The following is a 25,266-nucleotide window of genomic DNA, read 5'->3' as shown; positions in this document are numbered from 1 at the left end:
GGTTTTCAAATACCCTTCATGTCTCAGGTTAAATATCAGTTGCTCATCAAAGTCTTTTCTAACCATTTTCTAACTCATGTCAGTTGGTTCCTGATCTGCATTCCCATGGCTTACTGTGCAGCTCTTGTGGTGTAGATAGGGCATATCTGCTGATATTAATTTGTTGAATGCATTGCTAGTGTTACCCACCATGTGTTCAAACTACAGAGTCCTTGTGTCCTGTGCAGGAGTATAATGAAGACTCACCTTTCTGAAAGCACTTATAGTGACAAAGGCAAAAAGCAAATATTTAATAAATAACTCCAAGCAAGTCTCTGGCAGCATTTGTGTTACCCCCTCTCCAGAAGAAAAAAATTGATTTGATAGCATTAATGATTGATCATTAAGATCAATTTCAAGACTGTTCTGCAGCTTTAAAATAAGTCCTGAGGCTTGTAAGTATAATTATGATCATTGTTTTCCCCCAGAGAGCTCTCCCCATCCCTACAGCTGAACCACATAGACATGGGTTATGCATCCAAAGAACTGCATTAATTCACTCTTGATCATGGGGTGGCATTATAAAAGGTATATTTTGTCTTTTCTTTAGAAAATCAAACACACTTAGGAAATCAGACTTTGTATATCTTTGGGTGGTATTTGGATACTCACTTCAAATTGCAAATCAGGGTCTAGCACAGGGCTTGGCACATAATAATTGTTAAGTCAACATTTATTTAATATATCAGTGAAAACGGTCACAGCAAAAATTCAAAATAAAAATCATTATAATAAACAAAGTTTATTGTTTAAAACATAAACATGATTTAAAAAAAACATATAAACCAAGTTATTGCCTTTGGTTAATAAAAACAGAGATTTCTTGGTAAAAACTAACCAGCACAGTTCTTACAACGCTGAAGGCCATTCTCATTGCAAGCTGTACACTTCAGGGCTTTGAAAGAGTCGGTAAAGCAGTTTCGAAACACTGACATCTTGCTCCCATGGCACATGGAGCAGGGAAGGAAACCAAAGCCTCCACAAGTGGGACACTCGTGTGGATGCTGCACTCTCTGTGTGGGGCGGCAGGGGAACAAGAGAGAGAGAAAAGGCGTCAGCACGAACAGCTCCATCAGTCTTGCCGTCTTTCTGTACAGTGAGCGAGCATAAAGAAATACTGACATGATATGGCTACTCACTTGAAATCTCCTGCCATCGATATGCATCAGATCCAGGGGGAAAAAGAGGTAAGGTTCTCCCTCACTGCACTACTTAGGGCCATCTGCAGCACCAGCTTGGGATGTAAAGCCTGGTAAATCTTAGGCCAAAAAGCAAATATCTTGAAGAAAATCTTTGACATGAAAACACATATTTTTAAAGCAAATAATTCAGGAGTTAGTTATTTACATTAAAGGGAAGCAATTTAACTTTTCCTTTAGTATCTTTTAGCAGTGTTATGTCTTTGTTTACAGAATAGTCTCACTAATAGCGAGCCAGTAAAGCCAGAAAACTAAAAGCAGAAATGTGGAGGAGCCACTATGAATTGAAGATCCATTGTTATATTGTGAACTTAAATAATACTTAATGGTTTCTAAGATTTTTAAATGCATTATCAGGTAGAATCTTCCACCATTTCACAGTTCCACACATACAGGCGTCTTTTTCAATGAAGACATAATTCAAGCAACATTATTCTCATTATGCATTTAGGAAAACAGGCATAGAAATCTTGAGACATCTACAGAAATCCATAATCTTCCCACAGAAGCTATCAACCTTTCTGTCTTGAATAAATATAAAGTAACTCTAATAGTAGATTGAAAATAACTAGGCAGTTTCTTAAGAATCAGGTTTAGAAAATCAGTTATCCACATTTCTATTTGCTTTTTTGAGCATGTAACCTTTGCTGGAGCCCAGTAGTGCCATCTATCGGGCTAAGGGAGACCTGGAGCCATTTACAGAATGAACAAAAAGAGAAAAGGAGTGACTACATCAAGCCAGCTTAAATGGCAGCAATCTTCGGAAAGAATAATTCTAAAATAAGGTCAGGAAATGTGCTCTATATACACATAAATTTAAATACACACATACACAGTAGAACAGTGAAATACACTCTCAGACAAAGACAATTAATATACTTCCACATCCACCTATAAGGCTTTGCTCTGGAGATGCAAAGATTTCCAAAAATGTATAATTGAAAAGAACTGGATGAAGAGGATTTAACCCACCATTTCCCTAACACATGAGAACTTTTCTCCTGGAAATAAATATAATTCTCTAGTAACTGGAAACTTATGGAATATACTTTGGGAAACAAATATTAAGGACATGATTGCTTTAAAATGTATATATTTCCAAACCACTTTCAGATAGGAAAAAATTAAGTGGAAACATACCCTGTGGTGAAAAATGTATACTTCAACAGTACAGTATAAAAATAATTCAGTAATGTTCTGATAAATTTTAGAAAACAATATGATAGGCCAGCGCCGTGGCTCAGTAGGCTAATCTTCCACCTTGCGGCGCCGGCACACCGGGTTCTAGTCCTGGTCGGGGCGCCGGATTCTGTCCTGGTTGCCCCTCTTCCAGGCCAGCTCTCTGCTGTGGCCAGGGAAGGCAGTGGAGGATGGCCCAAGTGTTTGGGCCCTGCACCCCATGGGAGACCAGGATAAACACCTGGCTCCTGCCATCGGATCAGCGTGGTGCGCTGGCCGCAGCACGCCAGCCGCGGCAGCCATTGGAGGGTGAACCAATGGCAAAGGAAGACCTTTCTCTCTGTCTCTCTCTCTCTCACTGTCCACTCTGTCAAAAAAAAAAAAAACAATATGATAATATAAATAGATCCTTGACATTCACCATAGCTATGTCAGAAGGTTGTATTAACACATTTAATGACTTAGATAACAAGTACACCAACTGGTCAGAAAAGATTTTGGGCTGGCCTAGAAGCTAGAGCAAAGACCTGCAGAGCCCCTGAATGCAGGGCTTCATTTGTTAGTGGTGAATTGTGAATAGATCTGTGTACTTAGTATATTAGGTTTATCAACTTTTTTTTTGCAAATAAAAATAAAGGTTGGTCATCTAAATTTGAATTTAAGATAGATCGCAGATATTTTCTGTGTAAATGTGTGCCAAATACTGCATGAGGCACACTTAAACTTGTAAAGTTATTTGCAATTTATTTGAAATATAAATGCAAGTAGACATCCTATATTTCATCTGGCAAACCTAGAGAGTAGAAACTGTCAGAAGAGAGGAGAGGTCTGTGGTCATCTTGCGATGACAGCTATTTACCAATCAGTATAATTTTTCTATATCTTAAAAGCCAGAAAAACATGTACCAATAATTTTAATAATCAGTACAACTGTACCAGTGCACACTGGATGAAAATCAACTCCTGGTTCTTAGGTTCCTTCTGCGTCTATTTCACACTAGACAGCAGGCTGTTCACACACAGAATTTAAAATGGTACTCAAACAATTGAAGAACATATTTTTCATGATGTGCCTACAATATGACTTGTAAGATTGTTTTCCAAAGGCCAAAATACCAAATAGTAAATCCACTAATAGCCAGAGTTTACTGTTTCTTCGTAGTTTATCTGAAAGTCAGAAATTTATTTTCTCAAATAAAAATAATATACAAAGAACTGAGTTCTCATAATCCATGCAATGGGATGATGAGATCTGTCTTTTCTCAAAGGCTTGTTGAGAGAATGCTCAACAACAGTGAATTAGTTCTTGTAAAACGAATAGGACATTACCTGGCACACAGCAGGAAGTTAATGTCAGTCTTTATTTCATTAATAAATTTCTAGCTGAAGGTGTTTCTCTTAGCTGCTACCTTAAGGGAAATTGCTTGTGGTCACATGATACAATCATTTTCTAATGTTTTCAAAGTAATGTTATTTAAACACATATTCTATATTTAGCCTTCTGGTTCACATTCTTACCACTGTGAGAAAGGGAAAGTAAATACGTTTCAACTCATGTGCTAAGTTTGACATCCTGGGCCACAATGTTGGAAAAATCCTGAGGTCAGTTTGATTTTGCAGAAAAACTAGCTATTTCAATCACAGACGCCGGAAAGGAGAGGGATGACTTCTGTAGCATATGCTGTCCATTCCTATGCATGCATGGTTTACAATGAGGAAACAAAGCCTCTTAATGCTTTTTCTGCCACAATAGTAGTTTTCAACTTTTATTTGCATTCATTTTTTTTTTCCTAAATGATACATTTATGGGATTCCCAAGCATAGAATAATTAGCATAGAATAATTAAAAGGATAAATTAAATAATAATTTATTTTATGTTATTAATTTAAATTATTTATTTAAATAATTAAAAGGATAAAAGCCAAAGTGAAAATCACTTCAGATGGGATGGTTCTGGAGGACATCCATCAAAGCTTTCCTGTGCCACACCAATTTTCAGGAATCCCATAGCACAATTCATGACATTTGTTCTTCTAATAAAAACACATAATCCGATCATTCCTATCCACCTCCTTCAGAGATCACTTTTGTTATACTGTAACTATGGTTTTGACTTATCATGTTCCTTGTTTTTTTTAATTAATTAAATAATTTAATTATTTATTTTTTGACAGGCAGAGTAGATAGTGAGAGAGAGAGAGACAGAGAGAAAGGTCTTCCTTTTGCCGTTGGTTCACCTTCCAATGGCCGCCGCAGCTAGCATGCTGCGGCCGGCACACCGCGCTGATCCGATGGCAGGAGCCAGGTACTTATCCTGGTCTCCCATGGGGTGCAGGGCCCAAGCACTTGGGCCATCCTCCACTGCACTCCCTGGCCACAGCAGAGAGCTGGCCTGGAAGAGGGGCAACCGGGACAGAATCCGGCGCCCCGACCGGGACTAGAACCCGGTGTGCCAGCGCCACAAGGCAGAGGATTAGCCTAGTGAGCCGCGGTGCCGGCCTTCTCCTGGTCTCCCATGGGTGCAGGGCCCAAGCAGTTGGGCCATCCTCCACTGCACTCCCAGGCCATAGCAGAGAGCTGGCCTGGAAGAGGGACAACTGGACAGAATCCGGCACCCCAACCGGGACTAGAACCCGGTGTGCCGGCGCTGCAGGTGGAGGATTAGCCTATTGAGCCGTGGCGCCGGCCTTATCATGTTCCTTGTAAAGAGAACAAGCTGCTGTATAAGAAATTATCCTGAGTCCTAAGAAGTCCAGCACTTTAGTAAATAGTTTTGCCATTATGGTATGGTGGAAAAACAGCTACGAAATTACCCAAAGAACTCTGACAACATTTCAGACGGAAGGAAGGAGGAATAAATGAGGTTGACAGTAATTCATTTCTTTTATCAACAAAAGACTTCTGCTTTCAGTCAAATGTCTGACAACATAAACTTTGGCTTTCAAGCAAGTAAGGGATTTGGGTAGCTTTTCAGGGACCTGGTTGCCACCAAAATGAGAGCATATGCAAGACTTGTTCAAGAAAACACATAGTAGTAAATCTATAGACTGTTCATATGTGAATGGTGGCTTCAGTTGACACAAGCCCCTGAATTAGGGTGGAATTAAACAAAAAAGAAGTGAGAAATCATCTACCCTTTAAACTCTTTCTGATCATATATTCTTGGTGAGGTACTTTTTAAAAAATAGGAGGTGATACCTTTTCATTTATTTATTCTTTCTACAAATACTCATGAATGTCAATTAGCTTAGCACCATGCAAGGCACTAAAGATACAACAGGAAATTGGACTCATTCTTGTTCTTCTGATAGTAGCTGTCAGCCCCATCCTTATGTTTATGAATATGCCCATTCCACACTGCAATCATCTAAATTAAAGTATACAAACAAGGACTCCTGAAGTTTCAAAATAAAGATCAACAGAACAAAGATACAAAATATTCTGAGGACAGAGTTGATAAGTGATTGTCAAATAGAATTTCTTTGTAACACACATTATATTTAAATTGTAACACAAACTCAAATTTCAGGAATTTATAACATTTATCCCAGATTATCTAATATAGAAACATGAGGCTAAGATAAAGTGTCTTTGTGTGTTTTACAAGATCAAGAAATGAAGCACTTATTATTGTGAGGCTCAGACAATCTAATCCTATTCTGGTACAGCTTCAAAGTCTCCTAAATAACGTACTAACAGAAGTAATCTACTGGAGTCTCTGAGAATATAAACCTTATCCACACTGTCTATGATAGAGAGGTCTCCACATTAACAAACTGTCAAAGGGCACACACTTGGCATATGATCCATCTCTGAATGATTCACCTCTTCCTGTGTATTTTGTTTTAAACTAGATTTAACAGTTTAATTCAGAAAATGCTCGTCAAATGCCTGCTAACCACCTCTCTGCCTGATCAAGCTGCTATGAAAATAAACAGAATCTTTTCTGATCTTCAGAACATTTCCAACATCATCCTCAATTTGCAGAGCTGGAAAAGAAACCACCAAACAAAATACAGACACAGAAAAAATATGCAGTTAATAATCTTGAAGTTGCATGCCTGAATGCAGGAGTCTGATGCATGACATACATGGGGTGGACTAACATAAATACTTAAATAAATATGTATTTCTCAGAGAGGCAGATGACACCACTCGACTTGCAAGTGAGTAGGAGGTGATCAACTGTAGCAGCTTCTTAACATGTGTGTCCACTCCCACTTGAAGGGCCCATTGCCCACCACTGAGAGGTTCAGGACAGACTTGGACAGCTCCAATTCCTTGAACAGACAGCCTGTGCCATTGCCAGCACCCTCAGTGCGTTGTTGGGAATCATTCCTCTGTTCTTTAGTTATAACAAATAAGTGTTCATCAGGAGAGAATCAGACTAAATATATCTCATGTACTTTCAAGAAAAGAGAGAGCAAATGGATACTATATTGGCAATTTCTATAGAAATGATAACAAAACTATTTGCTTATATTTTTTAAAAATGCCAGGAAAATATTATTAAACTCTCCTCTGCAATCCAAAATCTTTAATCCAGGGTATGGTAGGACCAGTGGAATGTTAATACCACTCAGTATTTCCCTGGCTCTCTCCATGTGGACACCGACAGGGTCAACTACCTGTCTTGGCTGTCACCTTTGGGGCATCATTAGATGCCTCTTTGCTTCTATTCTCTAACTTGTTGATTAAGATAAACAAACACATAAATGTATAAATAAAGACATTTTACTAAAAAGTGTTTTTATTCATTCATTTCACTACACAAAGTAGTGATTTTTTCTTCCTTTTCATCGCTTAACTGCTTAACTCCTCCAAAATACCTTGTTTCAAAGATGATTCATTTATCTGTCCACTCAATATTCAAGGGCCTATTGTATGCCAATCCATATTCTATGAACTAGAGAGATAAATAATAAAATAGATGAGAACCTGCCTTCACATAGAGCTTATATTTTAGGAGGATAACTTGTAACTATAATTTTTGGAACAGAAATACCATTGGTATGGCTGGCCCTTGCCACCATAATAACTAAACCCTTCACTTGCTTATACAGCCTTTAGTCAGTTTCTCATGTTTGAAACCACTGAAAATATTCATCAACAAGTCAGACCCATTCATCTTCCCAAAACAATTTTTATTTGGGCAGGACATACACTATGATTTTTGAGCCAGAAAATTTGAAATTATTTGTTGAATCCATGTTTGTCGGCCCAATCACAAATATTAAGCCTCTTTTCTCACCATCACTTTGGATAACTGCTAAAAACTGGGACCTGAATTACAAAGACCAGGGTAGGTCACAGACCGCCTTGTAATATTCAAGGAACCACAAACTAAACTTAATAGGATCTATCTTGTTTCTCTCGAAAGTTATTACCTTTTGCCCATCTTCTAGGACGCCCCTCTAGTAATAAAATCTGACCTATTCCCTGAACCTAATGCTCTGAATACTTTCAATAAACTTCTCATCCAGGCCTTGAATCCTGTAGCAATACAGCTGTAATTCCCAGATACCTACATGCCATTTAATATAACAGTCATGGCCTCATAGGTGCATGGATAACACTGTGGCCTTTTAAGTCAAGCTGATTAGAATCATGAATTAAATACTAAAATATATAAGATCTTATTTTAGAAATATTTATTTATTATTTGAAAGGCAGAGGCAGCAGAGAGAGAGATGCTGGTTCACTCCTCAATTGGCCGCAATGGCCAGAGCTGCGCCAATCCAAAGCCAGGAGCTTCTTCTGGGTCTCCCAAGCAGGTGCAGGGGCCCAAACACTTGAGCCATGTTCTACTGTTTCCCAGGTCATAGCATATATCTGGATCAGAAGTAGAGCATCCAGGACTTGAACCAGTACTCATATGGAATGTCAGCACTGCATTGTCTTGCCCTCTATGCCACAGTGCCAGACCCCTATACGGTCTTGAATAAATAAGTTAATCTCTTGGTGCCTCCATTCCATTGTTGGTAAAATGTGGTTGGATAACAATAGAACCTTTACCCACTTTGTTTTGTTCTCTCAGTGCTTCTCCAGAGCCAGTATGTTTACCTGGTTAGTTATTCTGAAGCTTAAGCCTTTCCCAGGCAGAGGTCTGGGCTGTCTTGGATGGCTGCTGAGTCTCTGCCAGTTTATTATATGGGCAAAGCAGTACAACAGAGTTATAGCACCTGAGAGCCTCTGTAACAGTAGAAACCACTACCACACACTGCTTTTGAACATTGGAAATAGCCTTTATGTCATCTATACGATTGAAACAAACCTAATGAAGAGAAAAATGTCTTTCTGAGGTTTATTGAGCTGAAGAAGAGAAAGAGGTTATGTTAAGCATGGTGGTGTTAATGAAATTGCAGGATTAAAGAGTTATAAACTCAAAAGAATAAAAGCCTAAAATGGCTAAGTCAATCACCAATCCATAAAAAGAAAAGTAAGGACAGACATTCACACTATAAGATTCTAAAAGAGGCTTTTAGACGTTAGAAATAAATGCAGCACAATATTGATGCAACAAGGAAAATCTAGATCAATGAAACTAACTGGAAAGCTTAAAGAAAGACCCAAGTATGCATGAGCTTTTATTATAATGTAAAATTGGCACAATAAAAATAGTAGATTAGTTATTAGATGTGGTGAAGAACTAGCTCCCTCTATTTCCGAAAGCAGAAGAACACCTACAGATTAAAGACCGGGATGTAAAAAATTACAAAGCTAAGGGCTGGCGCCGTGGCTTACTCCGCCTGCGGTACCGGCATCCCATATGGGCGCCGGGTTCTAGTCCCAGCTGTTTCTCTTCCAGTCCAGCTCTCTGCTGTGGCCTGGGAGGGCAGTGGAGGATGGTCTAAGTGCTTGGGCGCCTGCACCCACATGGGAGACCAGGAGGAAGTACCTGGCTCCTGGCTTCAGATCGGCACAGTGCCAGCTGTGGCAGCCATTTGGGGAGTGAACAAATGGAAGGAAGACCTTTCTCTGTCTCTCTCTCTCACTGTCTATAACTCTACCTGTCAAATAAAAAAAATTACAAAGCTAAAAGAAAACATAGGATAATATCTTTAAGATCTGAAGATAGGAGGGTAGTCCATAAGTAAAAGTTCAAAAGCACAACAAAATGAAAAAAAAAAAAAATCATGGCTTTGATTACATAATAATAGTTGGTTTCTGTTAGATGAAGTCCACTATGAAAGAAATTAAAAGTGGAAAAGTAAGTATAGAAAATAATTAAACACACTAGAAATTAACTTGAAAAATAGAATGATTGAATGGGCAATTCCTAATTTCTAATGTTCAAGTTTGAGAATAACCAATTTACAGAAGAGGAAATCTATAGCTCCTAACTAGTATAATATCAGGTGGCCAAACTCAGTGGTAATCAGAAAAAAATCCAAATTAAAATAATAAAGTGGTATATTTTAATTCCTACTACTCTGGGGAAAAATTAGAAAAAATTAGAGAACAGGACAAAGTAGCTACTGTCAGGAATATGGAAGTATAAGAAACATGGTGCTTCAAGACAGTTGACCTAGAAAACTAGGTATATGTCTAAGCTATGATACCGCAATTTCTAGTCTCAGAGAACTCCACTAGAGACAGCACTGATGGCTGTTCCTTGCAGCACTGAGAGAGTTATCATACACAACAGTGCCCATCAGTGGGAAAAGAGGTAGACAAGGAAGAGTGAGCACTCTATAGCTGCCCTGCCCTAAACAGGAACGACCAGCCACATGTGACTATTTAAATTTAAATAAAGCTTAAAATTGGGTCCTCAACCACACTTAAAGGCATATTTAACATTCTCAATAATCATAAGCAGCCAATGGCTACTACTTTGCAGAGTACATATATAAAACATTTCCATTATCAAAGTCCTAATGGACAGTGTGGCCATAAGATGTATGCAGCAGTTAGAAGAATGGATTAAATGTTTGAAAAGCAAAACAGATGGTTCATAAAAACATATGCCAAGTGAAAACATTTCAAAACAAAATTATATTACATAACACAATTTATAAAATATTAAAATGTTGGCAGAAAATAACACTAACAAGCAAGATAATTGTTTAAATACAAGGATGTCATTCACCTAAATTAATGGTTCATGGGGTTGTGGTAGCCTATAGAAACAAAAGGAGGAGGTTTCCAAGATGGCAGAATAGGGAGGGAGCTTAGTGCTCTAGGTTGTGGAAGATAGTTTAAAAAAAGTGGACAGAGTGCAATCATAGGGAAGAGTTAGGGATAAAACTGCAGTGGAAATTCCACAGAAGGAAGAGGGGCACTGTGCCTGTGTGAAGAATGTTGACTCACAGCATGAGCACAGGCACAACACAGGACCCCAGCAGCTAAGAACCTCAGCACCAGCTTGGGAGAGTGAGGTGAAACCAGACTGCAGCTGCCCAAGGCACTGGCAATAGAACTGTGGGGAAAGCCTGGCATAAGTCTGGCCTAGAGCCCTGTGGGGCAGGGTACCTGCCAATCAAGAGGAAAAAGGGGGCATGTTTCTCTCTCCCTGTCCTCCCAGATACAGCACCTTGCAACTGGCTGAGAGAGGATGGGTGCCATTTTGGAGATGCGCAACAGCTGTGCCACCTTGTGGATACGTGTCCAGCAACCAGCTGAGAGGAGACACCTGAATCTGGTTTTGAGGACTGATAGGAGGCTGGGCACCCACATAGAACTGTGAGGTGCCCCCAGCCTTCCAACACATCATAGGCTCCAGGGCTCAGGATGCCTGGGCGAGCACCCAGAGGCAGTTGGATATGGGAGCGTCTTTGCATCTCTGGGATGGGATTGGACTTGTGGGGCGGAGTAGATCCTCTACGCCCCATGACTGTGGCAGTGTTCTATGCTGGAACTGTGGAAATATTGTGGCTGTCGGGGGAGGGTGTGAAGTGTGTGGCTGGGTCTGTGAGATGTCACTGTGGGTGGCTCTGCACACTTGGGGCTCCCTTAGTGCAGCAGGATCTGTGCCCACACTGAGGACTAGATGAGTCTTTTGTGTGGTTCCTTTGGCAGCACAGATGAGTACTGCACCAATTGTGGGCTAGCATCTGAGCACTGACTGCCTTGGAAGAGAGGAAGCGAGGGTGTGACTAAGCCAAGACAGATGATCAAACCCTCCCCACTGATAAAAAGAAAAAAAGGAGATCTATCACATGCAACTTGGGTGTCACACTAGATACTTGCCCCAAACTGCAGCACTGATTTTAGCTCCCTGTCCACACCCAGCACATGCCTCAGGGTGTTCACTGAAAGAGCAGACACTCTATCAAACCACAGAGCCATAGTACAAAGATAAAAGCCATCAGAGGAAAAAAAAAAAAAAAGCAACAAGAATTTCCACAAATGCCTAAAATAAATCCAGAAATTCTAGAACAAGAGTAAGGAAGATAACATGATACCCCCAAAGGAACACAACAAAACTTGAATATTAGAATGTGAAGATGAAGAGATTGATGAAATGCTGGAAAAAGAATTCAAAAGATTACTCATAGGATTACTCAGAAGAAATCAGAAACAAATCTACAAATTAAAGAAATCCACACATGACATGAATGAAAATTCCCATGAAACTGAGATTTTAAAGAGAAATCATAATGAAAGATTAGAAATGAAAAATTCAATAGATCAAATAAAAAAAGGTGGTAGAAAGCCTTAACAACAGATTGGTGAGCCAGAAGAAAGAATATCTGAGCTAGAGGACAAATCTCTGGAAATTTTACAGTCAGACCAAAAACAAGAAGATGGAGGAGGAGAAATTAGAAAACTAGGGCCGGCGCCGCGGCTCACTAGGCTAATCCTCCGCCTAGCGGCGCCGGCACACCAGGTTCTAGTCCCGGTTGGGGCGCCGGATTCTGTCCCGGTTGCCCTTCTTCCAAGCCAGCCCTCTGCTATGGCCCAGGAGTGCAGTGGAGGATGGCCCAGGTGCTTGGGCCCTGCACCCCATGGGAGACCAGGAAAAGCACCTGGCTCCTGGCTCCTGCCATCGGATCAGTGCGGTGCGCCGGCCGCGGCGGCCATTGGAGGGTGAACCAACGGCAAAGGAAGACCTTTCTCTCTGTCTCTCTCTCTCACTGTCCACTCTGTCTGTCAAAAAAAAAAAGAAAAAGAAAACTAATAGTATTGGAGTTCTATGGGAAACTATCAAACAACCCAACATATGGGTCTTAGGAGTTCCTGAAGGCATGGGAAGAGAGAATAGATTAGAAGACATTTTTAGTGAAGTAATTACAGTAAACTTCCCTAATTGGGAGAAAGGGACACTCAAGTACAAGAAGCACATAGAACTCCTAATAGATGTGACCAGAAAAGATCGTCAACATGACAGGTTGTAGTCAAACTCTCCACAGTAAAACACAAGGAAAAGATTCTAAAATGTGCACAAAAGAAATATTTGATTACTTTCAGAGGATCTCCAATTAGACTCACAGGTGATCTCTTATCAAAACCCTACAGACTAGGAGAGAATTGAGAGACATAGTCCAAGTCTGAAGAGAAAAAAACCTGTCAACCCAGAACACTATACTGAATGAAAGTAAAACAAATGTCTTCCATAACAAACAGCAATTGAAAGACTTTGTCATCACTCATCCAGCCTTACAAAAGATGCTTGAGGATGTGCTACACACAGACACACAGAAACATAGTCATCACTATGAAAGAAGGTAGAGGCAGAAAATCTCCCAGTAAAAGCACAAAAGAAATCCAAAGTAGACAATAAGAATAATTATGGAACAATGGCAGGGCCAAGTAGTTATTTATCAATAGTCACCTTGAATTTAAATGATCTCAACTCTCCAGTTAAAAGATACAGGATGACTGAATGGATTAAAAACCAAGACCCATCTAGTTGCTGTTGACTACAAGAAACACATCTCACCAACAAAGACACCTATAGACTGAAAGCGAAAGAATAGAAAAAGATATTCTATGCTAACAGAAACCAAAAAAGGACAGAAGTAACCATTTTAATATCAGACAAAACAGACTTTAACACAAAAACTGATAAAAGAGACAAAGAAAGTCACTATGTAATGATTAAGGGTTCAATTTAATAGGAAGATGTAATTATAATAAATACATACACACTGAAATACAAACCACTTGGCTATTTAAAAGAAATGTTAATGGATCTAAATAGAGATAGAGATGCCAAAGAAATAGTAATGGGGGACTTCAACACCCCACTTTTGCAATGGACAGATCATTAGACAATCAGCGAATAAACAAAGGGATCTAACTGATATTTACAGAACTTTACATCCCACAGTTGCAGAATACACATTCTATTCACCAATGCATGTAACTCTTTTCTAGACCACATGCTTGGCCATAATGTAAGTTTCAGTAATGCAAGTCTCAGGAAATTAAAAAAAATGAAATCATATCAAGCATATTCTTTGACCACAAAAAAAATGAAGCTGGAAATCAGCAACTCAAGAATCTCTAGAACATATGTAAATGCTTAGAGACTGTTCTTATATAAGCATTGTGTCCTATAAGAAATCAAAATTGAAAAAAAAATTTCTGGAGACGAATGAAGATGACAATATAACAATCAAAACTTATGTAATACAGAAAGACTAGTATTAAGTGGGAAGTTTATAGCAATTGGTGCTTACAAAAGAAATTGGAACAGTTACAAATAAATGAGCTGCTTATGTATCTAAGGACTTAGAAAAACAACAACAAACCAAAACCCAAATTAGTAGGAGGAAAGGAATAATTAAATTTACAGAAGAAATAAACAAAATTGAAGCAAAAAAATACAAAACATCAGTGAAATGAAGAGATGGCTTTTTGAGACAATTTTTAAAAAATGATATACCATTGTATTAACTAACCGAAAAAAGGAGAAGATTCAAATCAATAAAATCAGAGATGAAAAAGGAACTGTAACAACAGATGCCACAGAAATAAAAAGAATCATCAGAGATTACTACAAAGAGCTATATGCCAACAAACTAGGAAATATAGAAGAAATGGATAGATTCCTGGTTGTATGTATAATCTACCAAAACTGAGCCATGAAGAAATAGAAAACCTAAACAGACCAATAATCAAGAGAAAGATTGAATCAGTAATAAGGACTCTCCCAACAAAGAAAAGTCCGGGATCAGATGGTTTCACTGCTGAATTCTACCAGACATATAAAGAACTAGTTCCAATTCTTCTTAAGCTATCCATTTGAAAGGGAGGGAATCCTCCCATACAACTTCTATGAAGCCAGCATCACCTTAATTCCTAAACCAGAAAAAGATTCAACACAGAAAGATAAGTATAGACCAATATCCTTGATGAACATAGGTAAAATACCCCTCAACAAAATACTAAACATTCAAATCTAACAATGTATCAGAAATATCATTCACCTGGATGAAGTGAGATTCATCCTGATATGTAGAGGTGGCTCAACATTCACAAATCAATAAATGTGATACATCACATTAACAAATTGAAGAACAAAAATGATTACTCAATAATACAGAGATTAGCTCAACAGAATGATTATCTCAATGGTACAGAGAAAGCATTTGATAAAATACAACATCCTTTTATGATGAAAACCTTAAGCAAATTGGATTTAGAAGGAACATTCCTCAACACAATCAAGGAAATTTATGACAAACGCATGACCAGCATCTAATTGAATGAGGAAAGGTTGAAAGCATTCCCACTAAGATCCAGAAGCAGACAAAGATTCCCACTCTCAATATTACTATTCAGTATAATCCTGGAATTTTTAGCCAGAAATATTAGGCAAGAAAAAGAAATCAAAGGGATACAAATTTAGAAGGAGGAAGTCAACCTCTCCCTATTTGCAGATGACATGATTCTATATATAGGCATCCAAAAGATTCCACTAAGGATTATTGGAATTCATGAAAGAGATTGGTAAAGTAACAGGATATAAAATTAACACACTAAAATCAACAGCCTTTGTATACACAGACAACACCATGGTCAAGAAAGAACTTCTAAGAGCAATCGCATTCACAATAGCTACAAAAAGAATTAAATGTTTTGGAATAAATTTAACCAGGACATCAAAATCTCTGATAAAAATTACAAAATATTAAAGAAAGAAATAGAAGAAGACATAAAAAAGTAGAAAAATCTTCCGTGTTTATGGATTGGAAGAAAGAATATCATCAAAATGTCCATACTAATGTAAGCAATCTACAGATTTAATGTGATTCCAATCAAATTAGTAAGGATGTTCTTCTAAGATCTAAAAAAATCAATGCTGAAATGCATATAAAAACACATGAGACCCTAAATAGCTAACTCATTCGGGTTTTTTTTAAAAGATTTATTTTATTTATTTGAAAGAGTTACACAGAGAGAGGAGAAGCAGAGAGAGAAAGAAGTCTTCCATCTGATGGTTCACTCCCCAATTGTCTGCAACGGCCAGAGCTGAGCTGATCTGAAGCCAGGAGGCAGAAGCTTCTTTTGAGTCTCCCACAAGGGTGCAGGGGCCCAATGACTTTGGGCCATCTTCTACTACTTTCCCAGGCCATAGCAAAGAGCTGGATCAGATGTGAAGCAGCCAGGTATCGAACCGGTGCCCCTGTGGGATGCCGGCACTTCAGGCCTGGGCATTAACCTCCTGCACCACAGTGTCTGCCCCACTAACTCATTCTTATACAATTAAAAAAAAAAAAGCCAGAGGTATCATAATACCAGATTTCAAGACATACTACAGGGCAGTTATAATCAAAGTAGCCTGGTACTCGCAAAAAACACCTGACGTCTAGAACAATGACATAGAATAGAGACTTAAGAAATCATTCCACACATCTACCTACTTATCTTTGACAAAGGAGCTAAAATTAATCCCTGGAGCAAGAACAGTCTCTTCAACAAATGGTGCTGGGAACATTGGATCTCCACATGCAGAAGTATGAAGCAAGAAAGCAAGACCCCTACCTTTTTTTTTTTTTTTTTTTTTTTTTTTTTTTTTGACAGGCAGAGTTAGTGTGTGAGAGAGAGAGACAGAGATAAAGGTCTTCCTTCCATTGGTTCAATCCCAAGTGGCCACTAAGGCCGGCATGTTGTGGCCGATCCGAAGCCAGGAGCCAGGTGCTTACTCCAAGAACCTGGGCCATCCTCCACTGCCTTCCCGGGCCACATCAGAGAGCTGGACTGGAAGAGGAGCAACAGGGACAGAATCTGGCACCCCAACCAGGACTAGAACCCCGGGGTGCCGGTGCCACAGGCAGAGGATTATCCTAATGAGCCGCAGCACCAGCCAAGACCCCTATCTTTCACCTTACACAAAAATCCACTCAAAGTAGCTCATGTACTTAAATCAAATTGCTGATAGAAACATGAAAAAATTCTCAGTATCACTAACCATCAAGGAAATGCTGATCAAAACCACAGAGGTTTCACCTCATTGAAGTTAGAATGGCTCTCATACAGAAATCAACAAATAATAAATGCTGTAATGATGTGGGGAGAAAGATACCCCAATCCACTGTTGGTAGGAATGTAAACTGGTATAGCCACTGTGGAAGACAATATGAAGATTTTACATCAGAAATCTAAATATAGACCTACCATGTGACTACTCCTGGGAATTTACCCAATGGAAATGAAATCAGCATATGAAAATATTATCTGTACCCCCATGTATGTTGCAGCTCAATTTACAATATCTAAGATATGGAATCAACCCAAGTGTCTATCAACAGAAGATTAGAAACAGAAATTATGATATATGTACATCATGGAATACTACACAGCAGTAAAAATAATCCTGTCTTTTGCAACAAAATGGATACAACTGGAAACCATTATAATTAGTTAAATTAGACAGCTCCAAAAATACAAATACCTTACTAATGGTAACTAATAGAGCACCTAAAATATAGTATATAGAAGAAAAATTGACACTTTGAGATGCCATGATTTTTAGCAGCCCTTGTCTCAACTGTTGAGGAACACTTCTTTTCACACTATTTGTAGAACTCTTTACTTAGTGTAGGGTTAATTTTATGAGTATAAAGTTAATCACAAATAGATCTTTATAATAATTTTGAATAGGAATAGGAGAGGAAGGGGAAAGAATGGTAGGAGTGCGGGCATCAAGGAGTGTAGGGTGGGAAGAATCACTATGTTCCAAAATTTGTATAAATAAAAAGTTTCTAGGTTAAAAAAAAAAAAAACAAATAGAAGACAAGAAATCTATCCATACCAACATTTTAGGTGAGAGGAGTTTCACCCTATCAAGAACACATCCTCATTTCATAGATGTAGAGATCAAGACCCTGAGAAGTGAAAGAATAGATTAAAAACCACTGAATCATAAATGGAGCTGAGGATAGAGCTAAAGTCTCTGGGTCTACACATACTTCAGAAATGATCAATCGGGGAAACCAAGAGAATGCAAACAACTCTTTCACAACAGATTGTCTCTCTCAGTATTTCCTATGGCTTTCGAATTCAGCAATCCAATCATGGTAAGTTCATTTGATAAAGCTCAGACAACTTTCATCATAATCACTTTCTCTATGGGCATGGGCCTCATTGGATCACTGTGTCTAAACATAGCACTATTATTTGTATTATGACAGAAACTAACACAAAACTTTTTGAGTTGCTCTGTGCAAGCAGTACTTTAAGAGGTTACTATTTTCTTCCTTAGCAAGATGCTAAGCAGTAGATATTCAAAAATACTGTTGAATGAATGCATTGTGTTTTCCATTTAGGCAAGATCACAACATTAATAGTAAAATAAAATTTTACAGTGGAGGACCATGTTGATCATTTCAGACATGAGTCAAATTCCCAAAGGAAGATAACGCAAGGAAGATTTTGATAAGTGCCCCCCAAAAAGAAGGCTACAGGAATTCAAATGTGAAGCAATCACATTTTTTGATTTTTGAAAGAAGTGATAACAGTAGATGGGCATAGAAGTTGGTATAGGGAAAAGAGGAATTTGAACGATGGCATTTGAAGCAGACAGAATAGCTTGCAAGAATGAAAGTAGTAAGAAAGCACAAGAAACCTCATGGCTCTTTCTTTTGAGTGAAGTGAAAGGCATCATAGAGTCAGAAATAGGTTAGAAAAGAAGATAACTAGAGCAAGAGGAACTGGCTGGCACAAAGGCACCAGGTGAACATATGGCTGAGTTTATCTGATAAAGTCCTGTTCCAGTTTTGTTGTCCTTGAATAATTACTAATGCAGACTTTTCACTCTCAACGTGTACCAGTCTGGGAAATAAGGTATTCGATCTCCTCACTTGTAGGGAGAAGCAAGATGAGACAGTAATGTAACAGAGGGGTGTTGGACTTCCTTGTTTCATATAATCTGATACATGATTTATTTTCAAGTACATTTCTCTGATTCTGTAGTTACAAATATAGGAACAAAGATTAAAATGTGCTTTATTAGAGAAAGGGCCTTTTCTGTTAACTTTAGAAAAGATGAGCTGGTTCATGGAAAAATGAAGTCGTTTTAATGAAAACTTTTTAATTGGTTTCAAGACAGTTGCCAGACTTGTAACATCTCAGCAACACCTCTATTACAGAGAATTAGGCCCAAATAAAGATGGCCAGAATTTTTACCTCATAGTATGAGGTTGTTACAAGCCAATATGAGAACCATTCCAGCTGGAGCAAATCTTACAGCAGGCAATAGCCAATAAAAGCCATCACATGTATACTTATAAGAACATAGGATGGGCAGGTTCAGTTAGAAAACTTGAATACAATGTAAATGTGTTTAACATTTTGCTGAATAAAAGTAACTAAAAAGCACAATTACCTCAATTTTGGTTAAGAGGTCTTGCAGTTCTCCTGATTCATTCATTGACAAAATTTTCTCAGCACCCTAGGAACAAGAAAACTATATTGTTAGTATTTGAGAAAACAAAATTTTCTCCACTAAAGTTTAACTGACAATGCACTGAACATGATTTTTCCCTTTAGATCTAAGTAAACTTACAATCAGTAGGGCAACAAAGAGAAATGTCTCTTTAGTGCCACATATCCTCCCATCCAATAAGACTCACCGCAGGCAAGGCCAAGGCTATCAGCAGGAGATGAGCTTTGTGAAGCCTACAGCTGTTACATTAAGCCCCGACTTGGAAGAATCCATCTCACCCTTCAGAGTTGTCCAAGGAGCCAAGTAACAGCTCTACTGTCTGGAAAAGGAGGCTTTGAGGCAATTTACCAGTCTGCATTGTCTCTGTCCAACTCCAAGTAGTCCTGGACATGGCCCCCAATAGAGTTATACATGGAAATATAGCAACAGCTAATAATAATAATAATAACAGTAATCATCATAACAACCAATACTAAGATCATGTTGTGTGTGGGCCACTACACAGCATACCATTTGATGAAGTAGATGTTATTATTAGCACAAATTGAGCTTCAGTGAGATTGAACAAAAGTCCTATGACTATCCAGAGTGGAAGAAAAAAGAGAACATGAACACAAACATGGGATGGACTCCAGAGCTGGTGTTTTAACTTCTAAAACTTCACCATGAAAGCGAGATATGGGGCGATACGTGCACTTTCCAGTAAACTCATCATGCTACTTCAAACTATCCCTTCTTTCTCTGCCTTACCACCCCTTCTTGTCCTATTCTGCTTCCCAACATGTAATCATAGACAGGGAAAAAGGAAAGATTGAAGTAATTATTTCTAATAACAGGCAGAGATGGCATCTGCCTTGTTCATATCATGCTCCCAGTGCTTAGTCCAGAGCATGGCTCAGACTATGGATTGAATCCATTTTTTTTTATTTTTTTTATTTTTTGACAGGCAGAGTGGACAGTGAGAGAGAGAGACAGAGAGAAAGGTCTTCCTTTTGCCGTTGGTTCACCCTCCAATGGCCGCCGCGGCCAGCGTGCTGCAGCCGGCGCACCACGCTGATCCGAAGGCAGGAGCCAGGTGCTTCTCCTGGTCTCCCATGGGGTGCAGGGCCCAAGCACTTGGGCCATCCTCCACTGCACTCCCGGGCCACAGCAGAGAGCTGGCCTGGAAGAGGGGCAACCTGGACAGAATCCGGCGCCCTGACCAGGACTAGAACCCGGTGTGCCAGCGCCGCAAGGTGGAGGATTAGCCTAGTGAGCCGCGGCGCCGGCCGGATTGAATCCATTTTAATGTACAAAACAGGGAGAAATATCATTACACAATAAATATTATTTTAATTTCTTTTGTGCTAAGCAGGGTGGAAAACACAAACACGCATTTAAAAAAAGTCTTAGTTCTTAGAAGAGTTACAACATATTTTTGTGTGAACATACACAGAAAAAAAAACTAATCCACAATGCAGCATGAAATATAAATACTAGATGAGAGATTTGGGGTGAGGAAAGACAGGATAGAAAAATTACAGCAGTAGAGAAGAAAGTTCTGTTTATTCAAATTGATACAGGCAGGCAGATAGGATAAAACTGATTAGATTTGTAAGCTAGAGACCACACCCTCTGTGTGATCTCATGTCTCTACCTGATCTCACCTGGGTGCCCACCTGCCAAACAGACTATGTAACTACTCCCTTTTGGGAGTAGAGAAAAGGCTTTTGGAAAATGCATGGATTGGCTTCTTTTTTGCTATTTCTTACTTTGAGAATGTGCTGTTAGTGCTAATGGAATTCAAGCAGAGAGCCTTGGGTGATCACGGATGTCATACATAAGAGTGTTGTTAAATTAACAACAGGAGTCACTGTGTGCTAACTTCCTATGCAGGGCCCCTGTCCTCCAAGATTTACAGCATTAGAATTAATGGTAAAACTTGTTCCCAAAGATTTACTTTGTTCTAATGTGTTATATTATTATGTGTCATAAGTTCCAGCTGTGTCTAAATGTCAAACTCCATTGCCTGTATTCTTAGGTGCTCATTTAAAGTTAACTAAGTGTCTCAAACATGGACCCTTGGATCTATGTCTCCCTGCAATATTCCTATCTTGTATGGTTTAAGGTCAAATACAGAGTACATAATGGTTCAAAGCCTCAGGGCTATTATGAGACAGTTACTTCAATAATCTGGGAAAGTGAAGATACAGAATTTCACCAGCCAAAGCTTAGGTTCTACACAAGAGATAGATTACCTGAGGTATGTTCTAACTCCAGGAAACCATGCCCTTTCATCAGTCAAGAGAAAGGAAGCCATTCAATGTATAAGGTAACCAAAAAACCTAAAAAGCAGATAAAGACATTTCTGGGAATGGCAGGGTTCCATGAAATATGGATTCCAGGATTCGGGGCCCAGGCTTTTGTATGAAGCTTTAAAAGGCACCCACACCCACACACACACACACACACACACACACACTGTACTGGACAGGGTAGCTACAAAAGTTGTTCCAAAGAATTGAGAAGCTTTTAACAGAAGCTCCAACATTGGGATTCCCAGATGGCAGGACTCTATGGGATTTGGATTCCAATCCTTTATATGGAGCTTTAAAAGGCCCTGATACAAACACACTGTGCTGGACAGGGAAGCTACAAAAGGTGTTCCAAAGAATTGAAGAGCTTTTAACAGAAGTCCCTACATTAGGAACTCCTGAGCAAGCCATTCCTAGAAAGATCCTCTTCAGACCAGTTGCAGCTCAAATGGAAGTGACCTTACCAGGTGCTACTGAGCGTGACTACCTCAGTGAAATTAGGATTAAACTTCTATCTCTTAAGTTTCACAGGTGAATGCAAAAGACATGCCTGCTTACTTCTGTGAGCCAACTGAAGATCTTAGGTCCTCTTCAAAAAAAAAAAGTTAAGTGTTTACTTTCATCACATCAAGACTGCTGGACGTTAAGGCAGACGTGTTGTACCTGCTTCCTCTTTTGATTCTCTCTGAGAGCTGTTGTTGGCAATAAACTCCTTAATGGGTTCTTCTATTATAATTCTCTATGCTCAAGCTAAATGGTCTTATAATCTATATAAGGGTAGCCTATCACCACCATCTGGGAGTCTAAGATAAGTCCTTTCCATCTTCAGGGGCATACAACTTGCAATTGGTTTTGTTCTGTTTTTGCCTATGCTAAATAATAAACTTGTATGTTTCAGAACTCAATGACTTCTAAGAATAACTGACCATGCAGGGGACACAGCCATTGGTGGTGACTGAAAATTCTCTAGCTCATAAAGTATATTTGTTAGATGAGATAGGCAGAGACCAGACAGGCAGGGCCTGGCAACGCCCCTAAGAAGCAGGAAGCAGCTACAGAAGATATGATGATTCTATGTCCTTAAGCATCCCTTAAGATTAAGGTGGAGTCCCTGAGAAAGGAATGATGGAGGCAGGCAGATAGGATAAAGTTGATTAGATTTGTCAGCTGGAGGCCACACCCCTCTGTGTGATCTCATGCCCCTGAATGATCTCACCTGGATGCCCAGGGAGTAGATAAAGGGCCTGGAACATGGCAGGCTCTTCCCTTGTATAGCCTCCGTCCTGCCTGCGCTTTCCTGCCTGCATGCTTACTCCTCATGGCTCACTCCTGGTCTGCCCTCTGCCTGTTACGGATCCAACTTAGCTTCCAGACTTCTTTCTCCCATAATTAAAGCACTCACTTTCCTGTGCATTTCTCTCACTGAAGAAAATCCTTAGAAACTTACCATGTTGTCTGTCTATTTGAGCCAATATTCAAAATTCTTCTCTGAATAGATGGCAAGAACCCACAGGATTATTAATACCTGAAATTATTAATAAGGCTAGACAATATTAAAAACAGAGAAGACTTTCTGGGGTTGGTGGCATTGGATGGGGACCTTGAGACCGGATGAATTTTCCAAGAAAAGGTAGGCTTTTTGTAGGAAAGTGTAGGGGCCACTAGACCTTGGTTTCATTTTGCTTCAATATATCTTCTGTAACTCATATCATCTTAATTGCCATCAGAAATGTCAACCTGGTAGATTAAAATTCACTATGCATGAAAGCCCAGGGCTACAAACAATATACCTCTCTCTAGGAGACAGGTTATATTATTTGATTTTTTTAGCAGTTTTTCTGCTCTTCACACACCTAAAGTAAGAACAAAGATAATGAAAATACCATGGCAAAACATTATAACATAAAACTTGGCAACAAATGGTAATATTTTAGTTTTGCTACATCCTATTTCTTTTAAGAGTTAGCTGAACTAACTTGGGAAAAGTCTCTGGGGAATTTGGCACATGGATAGAAAATATAAGCCTCACTTTTCCCAAATGAAATAAAATGTGCCACAGTGACTCCAAACAAAATGAACATACCAGAAAAGCTATCACATGTCTGCTTCCCAGCTCTTTTCTTATCACAGCATTATGCTTGAATCAGTTCAGAATCCAGTGCTTATGCCAAGAAAAGGACCTACCTCATTATCTTTAAATATGTAAAATGTTCTCGGCCTCAGGCAAATCGTTCCAGCAGCACTACTACTACGGAAGTAGATCGTGCAATACAGGAGCAATGCCGGCTTTGATCACAGCAAGCAACGGACCTAAAGGCATAATGTACACTGATTTTCTTGTCAGTGGTGCTAGGGGTGTATCAAGTGCTTAAGGTTGGAAAAAGTTTGCTCAGAAACAGAGAACAGGCAGCTGAACAGTTCTTTCCCTCTCTGCTGCGGGTACTGGACACGGCCTCCACATTTCTACCTGGCTGGGCCCCAGACGGTTTACTTGAAGAAGCCTGCTGGTCCCTGTGCCTCATGTGGAGCAGTAAAAGTAGTCAAAGCTTCCTGTTCCCCACAAAGTCCCATGTCTCTGTCCTCTACCTGTCATTGCGCAATCTAACTGTGTAGGATCCTACAGGATACAAGGAAATCAAATGATCCTAATAACTGCAGCTGCAACAAAATAGGGATTTTTCAGCCCAACTGGCAAATCTTGGAAAAATTACAGCTCCCTCTGTCCTGAGGTTTGCAGCTCTCAATCTGCCCCATCCTTCACTGTATTTGCATATCCAAAAATCTCTTTCACTTTTTTCATCAAAGGTATTCCAAAAATCACTTGGCTATGAAGAAACCCTACCACACAAGGAGGTTATTTCCTTAATCATTGACATTATTAGGGGACAATCTTTTTTTTTTTTTTTCCTTGTTGGCATTTGGCTAAGAATATTACCATGAGGTTTTGTTTTGTTTTGTTTACTTTTTATGTATAAATCCACAATTCTGTTCCATGCCAGTGGAACAGCTTATCAAGATTTCTAGATTACCTTGGAAATTTTCATGGTATATATTTATATATTGTAACTGAGTCAGAATCCATTTTTTCTAAAAAAATTAATATAATCCTGAAAATAATTATAATAATGTGTTTTAGAAACATGGGATCTTTTAATCTCTGATCCAAAGTAAGCATCATTTTTGTTTTTAAAATAAAAGCATGAAAGTGAGAAGGGAATAAGAATTTGCCCAATCTTTCAGTAAATCAATTCAACCAGATTTGAATTCAGGAGGAGTTGATTTCAAAACCCACATTCTTTTCACTGTGCCACACATGCTTTATGCCCACTTATATAAAATAACCTCATTAATGAGACAAATAGTCCAGATAACTCTCAATATATGGTATATGATGGACTATGATCAGGACTCACTGTTGAGCAAGTACCCAAGAAATTCAAGTGAATGGAGTTTTTCATGGCACTAAATCCACAACCAGACTAAATTGTCAGTGAAACATTAAAAGTTTCAGTTATTTTTTTAATAATAGCACTATGTCTTATTCAGTTATTTAGGATACGTGTGTATGCCATGATAGGACCTACACACCCACATATGTGTGTAGGTCTATATATATGCATGTAGGCATATATGTATATCTATGTATGTATATATACACATATATCTACATATCTGTTGTTTTATTATGTTTTTACTTTCATTTATTCATATACCAACTCT

At 38.9% G+C, this 25,266-nt stretch overlaps 1 protein-coding gene across 2 annotated transcripts in view; it reads right to left on the bottom strand.

Annotated features, from left to right (window-relative positions):
* Window positions 1-694: 694 nt before the first annotated feature.
* GRXCR1 (glutaredoxin and cysteine rich domain containing 1) overlaps window positions 695-25,266 on the bottom strand; it is a 135,969-nt gene continuing 111,397 nt past the window's right edge. Inside the window, exons 3-4 of one of the 2 annotated variants that reach the window (XM_089327167.1) lie at window positions 19,193-19,258; window positions 695-1,052 (exon numbers count right to left, since the gene is read on the bottom strand). In XM_089327167.1, coding sequence (XP_089183293.1) covers window positions 873-1,052; window positions 19,193-19,258 — 246 coding nt within the window. In that variant the 3' untranslated portion in view covers window positions 695-872. The remainder of the gene's footprint in view (window positions 1,053-19,192; window positions 19,259-25,266) is intronic. The other variant, XM_008248370.5, reaches the window with a different exon arrangement.

Source organism: Oryctolagus cuniculus, chromosome 2 (genome assembly GCF_051225735.1).
Source record: "Oryctolagus cuniculus isolate XC-2025 breed Fujian yellow rabbit chromosome 2, ASM5122573v1, whole genome shotgun sequence".
NCBI lineage: Eukaryota > Metazoa > Chordata > Mammalia > Lagomorpha > Leporidae > Oryctolagus > Oryctolagus cuniculus.
Note: the sequence above shows the minus strand (reverse complement) of the source record. Positions and strands in the feature narration are given on the sequence as shown.